Source organism: Diadema antillarum, unplaced genomic scaffold (assembly GCF_040938485.1).
Source record: "Diadema antillarum isolate AM-2024a unplaced genomic scaffold, OU_Dant_1.0 seq00000090_RagTag, whole genome shotgun sequence".
NCBI classification, from domain to species: Eukaryota; Metazoa; Echinodermata; class Echinoidea; order Diadematoida; family Diadematidae; genus Diadema; species Diadema antillarum.
This window is the reverse complement of record NW_027271180.1, coordinates 443,426-456,649: the sequence shown is the minus strand read 5'-3', so window position 1 is coordinate 456,649 and position 13,224 is coordinate 443,426. Positions and strand designations below refer to the sequence as shown.

The window sequence follows — 13,224 nt, the reverse complement described above, 5'->3', positions numbered from 1 at the left end:
GTGATAACGTCAAAATATTAAAAGACTCCTTCGGACAGACAGATCTTTCTGTCTTATGAAGGATGAGCAAAGCAGTCTAATGTTAGTCAGTAGTGTTGTAAACTAGGATTAGGAATCTAGTAGAACATAATACATGTTGCTAGTTGTTGGCCCTGGCTGGCTGGCTACTCACTAGTGAATTTATTCAGCAGTGATCAGGGCCTTCACTCTACACTCAGTGATTAAATTTAGCACGTAAGTTAGCAGTAGCAGCAGGCTTTTTTTTCCGAGGGTTATGAAATTCTCATTCTTAGTATCAATCTTACCATCCATAAAAATTACAACCAACCAACAGAGATGAACCACTGCATTTCTTATACTCATACGATGATTTCACACCACATGAAGAACAGAAAGAGAAATGTTGATATACCTTGACTTCGAATGTTTTGTCTGTTCCATCCAAGAATATTACACGACAAACGAGAACATTCTTGTTTCGAGATGGTACGTGGACATGGGTTCCATGCCCGTGCCTTCCCGCCGAGTCTATTCTGTCGCCGTGCCGCTTGCGTCGGGAGAAACGTTTAGAGAGAAATCGCATCATTTTGTCCCATAAATCTTGTGACACAATCCAATCGACTAATGAAGTGGCATCAAATAAGACACGCTGAAACTATCCGCGGAATTGAGTTCTCATCAAAGTCATGTGAATAGGAGCAGACTCAGAATTTTACCACCAGGATCACCCGCCCCTCAGTTAACCGCTGAAGCCAACGCTGCGAGATTCAGCTGATTTTTAATACATCCACTTACGTGCTGCACATAAAAGCACGAACAAATTTACGCTACGATATGTACGGTATATACATGTACGGTATGTACGCGTACGCCAGTACGCCAGAAAGATGCCCAACTTCTCGCTGGCTAGTCAACACCGCCCCGCTGCTAGCGAGCGAGATGCGGATCGAAGTTTACTACACAATACAGTAATTACACATTCCATGAAACGAGCGCGGCGTGCTCCCATTGTATGTATGTAGCGCGCGCAGAGCTGCGTGGGGTCGGGCTTTTCGATCATGTTCAGTAATAAAATGCGATTGCCGACTTCACAAGCACATCAGTCTATAGATAGATAAATAAATAAATAAAGATGAATAGAATAAAACAAATAGAGAGAAAATTCAACATAATTTCACTTTTCTACAGCATAATGAAAGAGCACTTGACTGACTAGTACCTCTTTCAGAAAGTAGGGGGAATAGTATCGCCCTTAAAATATGGCAGTAATTCAGTCAATGGAATGTGTATACTTTTAGTGAACAATAAAATTTTGTGGAATTCTCCTTATATTTTCTTTGTATTGTTGTTCATACATGACGTCATGAACTGCAGTAGTCTTCTTATCCAGCGATGACGACATTGAAACTCCAAAGAATTAAAAATTTTGAGTCAATGGTCCGATTTTCCTAAAACTTTCACTGATGTGTTATACCAATTTTACTACTTTCACTCAACCCGCATTTATATTTGGGATTTGGTTTCCTTTAAAAAGGCTTTTGTTTTTGTATTATTGTTATTATTATTATTATTATTATTATTATTATTATTATCGATATCATTATTATTATTAGGCTATTATTATCATCATCATCATCATCACCATCATTACTTTCATCATTTTATCAGTCAGGGGGAATCCATTAAAGTATTTCAGTCAAGGGATAGCCTTACTTTTCTTTCAAATACGGCATTTTTCTTTATTTTCTGTATGGTCTGTACGAAGAGTATGTTGAATGCAGAAGCAAATCAACTTCATTTTCAATCTTTTTTATAGCATAGGCCTAATGTCATCAACAAAGAAAAAAGAGAAAAATACTTTTCAGTAATGCTGCATGTTATACTCGTCACATAACAACACTGAAATATTTTTAGATATAACATATTCAAATTATATTTTGATTATTTTCTTTGCTTCTCAACAGATGATAATAGTATTGGTGCACATGAGGATTGGGCTTTTAACTTTCTGCGAGATACCAAGAAACCACCTGTGAAATAATACAGAACATACCGAATCTAAGAAGAATGAAACTTTACTGAGATGAAAATGGGTTTTGGACTCATGGTTGAGACATCCAAAAACAAAGTAGGCCTAAAACAGAGCGATCTTAAAGGGTCGGTCCCACCTTTTACTAGGATTGCTCTGTTTTGGATATGTCTCTGCCATTTCGACATCAATTTTCATCAAAAAAAACGTTGAATCTCTCTTTAGAAACTCCATGCTCTTTCATATTTCATAAGAGATTAAGCTCACCAAAAAACAAATGTACAAACCCGAAGTTATAGGTCTCAACCAAAACTATGCGAACCCTTTATCTAAGATATCTCAAATTTAGATATATGCAAATGAATAATGTAGGACTACATATACTGTTCTTGCTCTCCACACCATTATTCTGTCCGAATTTGACATTGTTGTGAATTTCCGGCATTTATCATTTACAGTTGAGCCATGACTGACGTGTCAGCTTATCGGCATAACTCAATAAAAGCAACTTAACATAGAAATTAGAAAAAGAAAACACAAACTTATCTGTACTCATTGAATGCACAAATTTTAACTAAACTTCAAAAATTAAACCGTGGAACCAACGTCTTGTTCATAAATTATTTTCCCTCAGTTTAACGTGCGTGTGTGTGTGCGTGTGTGTGTGTGTGTGTGTGTGTGTGTCTTTTTACTTTTTACCTGTATTCACAGAATTCCCATTATCATGTTTGAGGCCAAAATTCCCCTTTAAAGAATTCGATTATGCAGAGAAATGAAAAGAACTAAAAAGCAAAAAGCAGGTTTGGATTTCGACTAAAATGATAATTATGATTAAAAAACAAACAATTAAGGACTGAGCCTTCATTGAAGAAGTTTTGTTCTCCAAGACTCGGACCCTATATATACCGGCAGCCTTATTATTATCATTTAGATATTCAATATTGAGACAAAGGCATCAGGATATGAAAAGAATACATTGGACAGGATTACATGTTTGTTTGTTTGTTGTTGTTGGTTTTTGTTTTTGTTTTTGTTTTTTGTTTTTTTTTTTTGGTATGCATGGGACGAACCCTGTCCTATCCCATCAAAATTTACAATGTTTCTTCACATGGGGAGGACCCCATGCATGGTTTCTTTTGGATTACATGAGTTATGAAAACTGTGTAATTATTATAGAAGAATACCACACGCCTTCACATGCAGATTGAGATAATACAGCAATGTAAAGTGGAACACATCAATGAAAGTTTGAGGTTTACAATCCGTTCAAAAGTTACGAATTTTCAAAGTTTCTCTGTAGTCACTGCCAGATGAGAAGACTATGCAGTTGATGATGTCACATGCGTATTATAGAACGATAAGGAAATTAAAAGAATTCCACAAAATTTGTTTTTATTTTAAATATACATTCCTTCAACTTGTTACTGATATAATAAAGGGTGATATTACTCCCCATGCCTTCTGAAAGAGGCAAGTTATGAGCTCTTTTATTACGCAAGAAAAGTGAAAATAATTATGTTGATTTTTCTTCATATTTTCTTTATTTCGTTCTACACATTGGCATCATAATACATCCAGCGATCGCGGAACTGAAACTTAAACAAAGCTTAACTTTCGAACGAACTGATTTTACTCAAACTTTCACGTGATTATGTGGTCTACTACTTTAAGTTTGCTGCATTCTCTCAATCCACATGTTTATGAAGGACGGTGGACTTGTCCTATTGACTTAAAAATGGAAACAAAACAAAAGCAAAGAATGGTAGAAGTTTCGTGCGATTGCATGAACACGAATTAGGCCTAGCAACTTATAGGCCTATATACTTAGAAATTTTCATTTCATTTTTTTCTTTTTCCCCTCACAATAGTTAGATTGGATGCATGTCAATCGCATGGAGAAAAATAAACTATGAAATAAACTAATTGTCAAAAAAAAATGTCTTTTCCAGATTACACTGAGTTATAAGGGTTTGTATTTCATACCTTGTAACAGCTAGCTGTGAATGGCCAAAATGTATCGGTAATTTAACAAGAATTAAAAGAAATTCAAGGAATATTGTGAATATTCAATGCGGGAGACTTGGGATGTTATTACATCTTCACTCCTTATGGTTGCAACATTGCAACCACTAAGCCTTATCACTCACTCTTAGCGTCAACATGGATGTCACTTTTAAAACCCCTCTTTCTTATTCCACATCATTCTGTTGTCTCCTGCGACTTCTTGGCTCTGAATGAATTAATAAAGGCATTATTTACCATTTGCAGATGAAACAAAAACCAAGCTCTTTAGTGCTAAAACGTGAGTTATGGACAGGAACAACCAATGCAAAAATTGAAATCATTATAATCAATATTCAATGTTTAATTATTGTTAAATATTGCAAAATGTGACCAATAGTTGAAGAGTTTGTTTGCAAAAACCGATAAGTCCATTTTTGAAGATTTTAAAGTACGGTCTCTGTCATGAAGTACAAAATGATACCTTTTAAATGATTTATTGGTCACTATATATAAAGGTACATTTTTGAAGTTATGCATGGTCAAAAGAAGCAAAAATGTTCTTATTATTCTCTTTATTTTTCTTGACCTTTAATCGCAAATATCTCCATTTGACAAATATGGACTTATCGGTTTTTGCAAACAAACTCTTCAGTTACAATTAAAAAAAATTGTATAGACTAAACCGTGTACAGTTATGGTTTAGTAAAAGTGATATCTCCTTATATTTTAGGCTTTATTGCAATTTTATTTTTAATATTATGGTGGGATGTTTTGTAATATAACTGACCTTCATATATGCATCAAATGTTATAACTTAAAAGTTTTTTTTTTTTTTTTCAAATCTGTTCCATACGGGAACCTGGCGGCATGTGCATTATGTCTATGGGCATTTCAGAATTCAGTATAGAACAGGACGGTAAAATCACTGCAGCTCCCCAAATGGTAAACATTACCGACGTGAGTGAGATGTTTATCATGATGTCTCGGATTGGATCTTCCATCCTTTCTCGAGTGATCTGAAAAGAAGAAGAAGAAGAAGAAGAAGAAGAAGAAGAAGAAGAAGAAGAAGAAGAAGAAGAAGAAGGAGAAGAAGAAGAAGAAGAAGAAGAAGAAGAAGAAGAAATAAAACCTATAGGATGACAAGTATGTACTTTTGTACTCTAAGTGCAAAAGTACAAGAATCCAGAGTAGTGGGTTTATCACATGCAAGTGACTCGCGTTCATCCTAAAAGGGGATTGTATAGTTTTGGTTGAGATGGGGCTTCAGGTTTCCGACTCTTTCTGTGTGAGCTAATGAGAAATCTTCCACGTTATATGAAAGAGCGTGTAATTCTAAAAGGGATTCAAAGTTTATTTGATGAAAATATTGGTTTTGAAACTGCAGAGATATCCAAAACAAAGGGATCCTAATAAAGGTGGGACCCATGCCACACTGCAAAAAGTCCGGTGTTAAATAGTGAACACCGAGCTGGTGTTAAATTTTTGGTGCTCATTTATGGTGTTAAATTAACACCTCCGGGTGTCATTTCCAAATTTTAAACTGTTTTTTCAAGAGTTTCTTAGTAACTGCACTTCTTGTTGATTCTTAATTTAAACAAGACGATCAAGAATTTTACATTAAAATACTAGATTTTTGAAAAAATGTGAAAATAAATTTACACCAAAGTAACACCAGCTGGTGTGGTCTCTTATTGAAGCTGGACGGGTGTTAAACCATTGATATTAACACCAACAAATATCAAATCAACACCATGTGGTGTCATTTTTGAATTAACACCAGTACAGTGTCAAAATAACACCAGGTACCCACAGTGTCAAATTAACACCACGAAGTGTCAGGTGAACACTTTTCAACACCATCACAGTGCATTTTTAACACCTGTGGGTGTGGTCCTTTATTGAAGTTTGATCGGTGTTAGATTTAACACCCGTGGTGTTAAATCTAACACCGATGTTTTTACAGTGCACCTATTAATAAGATCGTTTTGTTTTATATCGTTTTTGGATATCTCGACCATTTCAAAACAGATTTTTATCAAACGAATTTTGAATTCCTCTTAGAATCACATGCTCCTTGACATTCCGTCAAGTGATTTCTAAGTATCTAGCAAAAAGTTAAAAGCTTAATCCTCACCTCTACCAATTGAATCTATACCCAGCCAGTAGAAATTTTGACCAATCATGGATGGAATACTTCAGACAGTGCCGGTAGATGTCATGTCATGCAGCGCCATCATACGCTTCAAAATGAGCAGGCATGCGCAGCTAGCTTCAACTCAAGGCTGTCTTTTCCGCATTCCACAGCTAGCCACGCACATCGCAGCGCGCTAGTAAGTAAACACTGTCACTATTAAAACAAACTCCTGTATAATGAGGCCATCAAAAATACAATATGTCAGCCTCCATCAGTATTAGCTGATGTTACGTTACGTGAGGATGATGAGTACCAATATGTAACACACGACCCCTTGGGCCTTAGTTTGGAGGAACACGAAATTTTCAGTAAGTTTAAGTTCATTATTCTTAGTTAGTTTCATCTACGGCCTCATTCACAAACGTGTTGTGATCTAGAGGTCGATGAGATGAGCTATAGAGTCTGAGAGTAGGTGAGTGTTTATTGTTAGTCCAACCATCTATAAACTTAGTTTAACCGTTAACACGTTACTACACTCCAGTAGTACTCGTGCACTCGCACTCGTACAGTCGTAGGTTGCATGTGCACAACGCCCAGCTCCCATCGCACCCCGTCGCGCCCCGGCCCCGGTCGTTGTCGGTCCCGCAGCAGCGGACCGGACCCTCGCTTGCGCTTGCGTCGGCCCTCGGCCCTCACATCACATCGTGAAAACGAAGCCCGACTGGATTGCGACTGTGCAGTGGCGCTGGCGGAGGGCACCGACGTAGAGAAACTAAACATTAGGCCTAATCATGTAACGTTAGAGTCTAGAATATAAGGATCTGTTGCTCATTTATTCCAAAAATGTAAATTTAAAATTTACATACCCTAAGTCTAAAGTCAAAGGCCATTACAGATCTAGAGTAGAGGTCTGTAAAGTGTAATAAAACAAGTTTGCCTAAGTTTTGCCTCAAATATCATGAGTATGCCGTAGATACTGCGCGCATCTGCGCAGTTTCGAATCTTATGGCCATCCTGTTGACTCTGAATCTCTGTAGTGAAACTGAAATAGTGGTCTAACACTGTTTTACCATATGTACCGTACTAGTGAGTAATAGTTCATGCAATTGCACATCTTTGTGCAGCTTAAAAAGGGTACCTGAACTTATGGTACCCTAACTCCTAAAACCTGTAAGGCGCACAAAGATAATAATGTGAATTTTGCAGTGGAAAGCATCTTCTCTTATTCTTAATTTGTAAAGCAGATGTGTTACCATTGAACTGCGTTTAGTTTGATTATGAGTTTGTTTTTGTCTCTTCGTTATTATTTTCACAGCTAAGTTATTGGCTATGGCGCTTAATCCCACGCACACCTTTTCATTCTTGTATATGCTAACACTAACAGCCATGATACGCAGGGTGCTGATGTTAGGTACCCTGCCGATACGTGCTGATGTTGGGTACCCTGCCGATATGTGGTACAGGGGAAACTCGGTATAACGAACACTGCTATAACGAGATATCGGTTATAACGAGGAAATTTTCTCGGTCCCAAATTTCCTTCCACACAAGTCTATGTAAAATGCTACTCTTATAGCGAGATCGGCTATAACGAAATAACTGCTATAACGAGATAAATTTTGTGACTTCCAAACAAAGAAAAACATAGTAGAATTCTAAATCAAACCTGCTATAGCGAGGTAAAGCAAAATGCCTTCGGTAAAGCTTTACTTCGCCTGTGCTATCATCTTCCGAGCTTGTAAAGCTTGATGCGCCAAAAACTGTCTTGTACACACATAATCATTTTCTTCAGTGCACTCCAGCTAGCACTGCATGTTGTACGTGTGAAGTGTGTGTGTGCATGCACACGTACACTGATACGTATGCAGAAAATGTGGTGGGACGGCCATATGTATACATGACATCATCATGACGTTTAGCAGGTGTGAGGCAATCTGATGCTGTGATTGGCCTTCTACTTAGGGAATTCCCCGTCTTCACACACACGCAGTCATAATGTACATACAGAATGTGTCACATACACACACAGCATTGTGCAGACCATATTCAAGCTTTCCACACAACATACACCCATACGATAACTACATACCAATCCACAGACGATCTTGATACAATCGCAAGCTATATAAATTTACAAATTCAAACATCTACAATTAATAAGAAACACATTCTTGATATTGGATTTCCTTGGCGAAAAACATCTTCTTACCCATAAAGGTGAGTAATTCCCTCACAATATCAAGTTATCAGTATTGATTGAAATATGATGGGTAGTCCCACATGTGCAAATTAATGTCATTATTTTATGCCTTCTTTTATGCCTACTGATATAACGAGATATCGGCTATAACGAGGAAAATGACTCGGTCCCGACCATCTCGTTATATCGAGTTTCCACTGTACCCTTAAAGACACTCAGTCGTGGCGAGCGGTTTGTGCGGCACGGAGACGAACGCAACACGCTGCCTCCCCCATTCTGTATCAAATGTAGTGACCCCCGAATGAGAATAGCGCTGGCTCAATGGGTCAGCGAAAATACGGTAGGCTACAAGAGAGCTCCCTGTTCTTTCTCCTAACCCAAAATGGCTGTCCCAGCGAGCCACGAGAGCTTCCGAATGGACGCACACTCTCAGTGCGCATGCGCATGAAGAGAGGCCAAAAGAGCCACGCGTCTTCTGGCCTCTCTCCTCCAATCACCGCAGCTCGCGGTGACAATATTTGTGTATGATGCGTACACACACACACGCACACACACACACACACACACACACACACACACACACACCGCAGCGTCTTCTGGCCTCCCTCCTCCAATCACCGCAGCTCGCGGTGACAATGTTTGTGTATGATGCGTACACACACACACGCACACACATACACTAAAACTTGTCTCAGTGGTAGCATGACACAAACTTCGGTCGTTCGGAGTTTACGTACCATGAGGGATGGCGATCGGCTGCCTTTAACATACCACACAGCCCTGTCGCTGTGCAGAAGTTGTGACAGGGATTCACAGGTCTGGTTGGGTTAGGGCCTATGAGTACACTACAGTTCAGATAACTATGACCAGCCTGAATTGTTACGCTTCGCATTCGGGCTGCAGATTATAAAATTGGGGTCTCGTATGGGATAGAAAACGGTTCTAGTATTGCGGCTAAATTTCGACATACATGTACAATGTACAGATGTAGTCCAATTATTGACAACACTAACAGGATACGGTGAACATTTGGTTCCGCTAATAGTCCATTTCTGTCCAAATTGATGACTTTAAATGATTCAGTCAAGAGGAAACTGGGAGAACGACAACTGCTACGTACGCCGCTTTGAAACCTACGCACCTGCGCTAGCCGGTAGCATTGTAGCCTTTTGACCAGGCACTCTTGCTGCGTGACATCGTGTGGCACCCGATTGCTCTCTGCTGGTGCGCATGTTTCACTCAAACCCTTTCGCTCGCCACTACAAAGCGTGCAGCGAAAAGGCCTTATTCAAAGACCAAAAACATCACGAATCTCATGCATATCATATCGCCGATGCGCAAAGTGCCACTCAAAGGTTGCATAAAAAAACGAAGGAATGAATGGGAGGTATGGAGATGAACTCAGAGAAAAACGTCTTTTCAAGACCATGGGATCAATTTGAAAATGAGCAAGTGCACAACTGGTATGAATTAGATGGGCAATTCCACGGTAACTGACGTTACGCGTAAGGATTTTCATAAAATTGTTTATGTTGTAGTTTTGTGAATGATAGTACCCGGGGCTTGTAATTAGCATTGATGAATGAGTTCATGAGAATGAAAAAATAGGTGGAAAGTTTTTCTCTCAAACTGCATTTCTTATCACATAGCAAGTGAAAATGTGTGGGTAACTGACGTTACGGAAAAAGGACATGGGAAATTATGGTGTAGATTTAAATGGAAATATCTCATGTCCCTGACTTCTAAACTTTATGTGTTTAATATGGCAATACACCTAGGTTCTTAGGAACAGGTGTGCAAAATAATGTGCACTTTAGATATTTCCTTTTAGCACCATGCCAATTTCAGTGAAGGCATGACGGTAACTGACGTTACGCTTACATTTGCCATAGGGTTTACACACGGAAAATCATGATTAGGAATAGTTTTGTGATATCTTATAATTCTGACCTTTCAGAGTGATTTGTTTGACATGGAATCATACCTTGGTTCATCAATTACAAATACCCAAATGAAATGAAACATAAGTCCATTTTCTTTATGTTTTATGAAAACTTAAAGGTAAACATGTCAGTAACTGACGTTACACATACTTTTGCTATGGGGTTTACAAAGAACTAATTTATTTAACAGGTTATTATACTGCTGCAGTATACCAGTAACAATCCCAGGCATTTACTTAGCAACAAATTAAAACAATATCTAAAGACAAAAATGGGGTGGGGCCCTTAGGGGGCAAGTTCCCCCCCCCCCCATGCCATAGCACAGTTGAGCAAAAATAATGTAAATGCACATGAAAGGATATTTGTTGACATTTGTTTTAAGACTGAATGCTTATTCAACAGTACACAGAGCCATTTAGATTCAGCAGTTCAAAGTATGAATATTAACATAACTAAGGGTTTTTTGTTTTGTTTTGTTTTGTTTTGTTTTTGATGAACAGGAAAGTTTCTATCTAGAGTACCCCACCCATAATGCCCTGCAGTACTACACAAAACACAGATGTTTTTGTGTGTGATAAAAAAAAATATCTTTCAGGTAATGGGGAAAAACACATGTATACAAATAAAAATATTCATAAATATACTTTAAATCTACTGTGATATATTCTTTCTTCTTTTCTTTATTGTACTCCTCCCTCAAGGCATTGTTAGGGCCACAAATAAAAAAAATGATCTCCATTATCAATAATGATTTCAATGAATAGTGTTACACCTTTGATATTTTTTTCTGTGAAGAAGAAACATGCTTTTTTGGGCATTATTTGTTTATTCCTTGCTTGAAGGAATGTAATTGTTTTTCTTTTCCTTTTCACTGGTATATCAAGGCTTGCAAATACATCCCAGATACCAAGAAATAGGACTTTGCACCAAAAGAATTCTAAGATCAATATAAACGGATCTTCCTGTTCATAATTACCATGTATTACAAAAACGTCCCTACATGAATGAAATAAAGTAATCAACAAATATGAACAGTTTTTTATTTTACCCTAGAATCACCTCTCACTTTGAGCAACATCAGTGTTAAATGTTGAGCAACATCAGTGTTAGTTTCGAACAGTAATGACAGTACATGCCTTATGTCGGGCCTGCTTATGTACCATTTCAAGATGTGCCATATTAACTAAACCACACATGTAAGTGCAAGCGAAGAAATATATATCTGTTCCTGCATTTGCCTTGAGGTAGAAACTCCACTAAGCTTCCAGAAAAAAAGAAAAATGCTTGCAAAAGTAGTCATTAGTAATAAAGATTATAAAACTGTTGGTATACAGCTGTACACAAGATTTTTAATAGAAAAAGGTGGTTACCATGCAACTACATCATTGATTAGGCCTACAAATTTGGTAGCTTTATCGTCCCGTAGGACAGTGAGTACTGTATAGTAATTTGAGTGCATTATTACTTGCATGTGGTAAACCTAAACTTCCAGATGATTTAACCTAAAACTTGTGCTGAACCGAAAATCAAAAGTTCTGAACAAAACATACAACTGTATATTTCAATTTGCATTCATGCTTTGATGTGGTTTGCAGACAGGCATTATTCTTATTCTTTCTTTTTTGTTTCTTTCATCTCCCAGATTTCATGAATACTTGGACCGTGGGAAACCCAAATTGACAATGTCGAGGTTGACGAGGTTTTTGCGGAAGCCTCTGAATTTTGGCATCGTTGCTGCAACTAGTGCTGGCATTGTATTCAGCATCAAGGCAGCACCTCATCTCTTTCCAAACTACCTGTACCGCCCCGTGTTTGAGGCATATCGGACAGGCAACTACTGCAAGCTAACAGAAGAACAGAACCGGGAGTTTGTGGAAGTCTGCGGTGATCTCGGCATAAACCCTGCTAAATACAATGCCTTTGTCACCAGTCGCTGGGAAGCTAAATCAATCGGGTTGCCCTGGTTCCCATCTGGATGCCATATTGGTGTTCCAGCCACTTTGGTGAGTGAGCCAGACTTGTCCAACATTCGCTTCTCTGGACCCATCAAAGCAAACCTTGACAGTAGGGAAGGACTGTGGCTGAGGGACTCTCTTAAGATGGGAAAGGAGGCCCGCAAGTTTGCCGTCGGCCAGCAGATTGCACTGAGTGACAGTAATCTCCCGTTCTACTCCATCGTCTTGGCACCGGTAGCCACCGTGGCAGGATTTGCAACAACATTTATTGTCCAGATACTCTCGCCGCTTGTTCCTGTTTATGTCACTGGTCTCGCTGTGGGAACATGCTTCTACTTTGCCTACAGCTTCTGCATGGCTGGCCTCAATGAAAGGGTGGATCTGAGAGTGAACCAGCGACTGGCAGACCTGAGCGATGCATATGTCATGGGAGGGCTGGAGTTCTATGAGAAACTTCTGCAGCGGAACAGGGGGCTAAGGAAGCTCCTCGGGAGCCGTGGGGAACAGCTGTACACATACTACGGCAATGAAACACCAGGCCTTGTGTACTCTTCTGGAGCTACAAACATTCAGAAGAGGGACATCCTGAAAGAGCTCTTTGATCAAAAACAAAAGGAACGGTGTGCTACTGAAAACAGAAGAGTTACTGAATCATGATATTGGAACTTTCTCCAGCAAGAGATCGTTTTTTTTTCAACAAAATACCAGAGTTCATCTGAAAAGTGCATGTCAATAATGTCTGATGTTATGCTGATGGTTGCATAATTTTAAGTAGTCCTGCATGTACATACAGTACATGTGCTTTCCATAGCATGAAACTGATTATTCAGTCTTTCCTTGTGCCCTATGAATTATGACACCCAAAGCAAGGGATGCTGTAAACTGCTCAGGGTGACTTTTGAAGATTGTTTGCTGAGGTACCTTGTACACTGTACATTGGGCTTCAACAGTTGGAGTAC

At 38.7% G+C, this 13,224-nt stretch overlaps 2 protein-coding genes across 2 annotated transcripts in view; one reads left to right on the top strand and one right to left on the bottom strand.

Moving 5' to 3' along the window:
* Nucleotides 1-824, bottom strand: part of LOC139726581 (uncharacterized) — an 84,485-nt gene extending 83,661 nt beyond the window's left edge. Inside the window, exon 1 of the mRNA XM_071637569.1 lies at nucleotides 413-824. Within this exon, the coding sequence (XP_071493670.1) occupies nucleotides 413-586 (174 nt within the window). The 5' untranslated portion in view covers nucleotides 587-824. The remainder of the gene's footprint in view (nucleotides 1-412) is intronic.
* Nucleotides 825-11,992: 11,168 nt separating this feature from the next.
* LOC139726577 (transmembrane protein 177-like) lies at nucleotides 11,993-12,984 on the top strand. The gene has a single exon (XM_071637566.1). The coding sequence runs from the start codon at nucleotides 11,993-11,995 to the stop codon at nucleotides 12,920-12,922; it is 930 nt and encodes a 309-aa protein (XP_071493667.1). The 3' UTR covers nucleotides 12,923-12,984.
* Nucleotides 12,985-13,224: the final 240 nt, after the last annotated feature.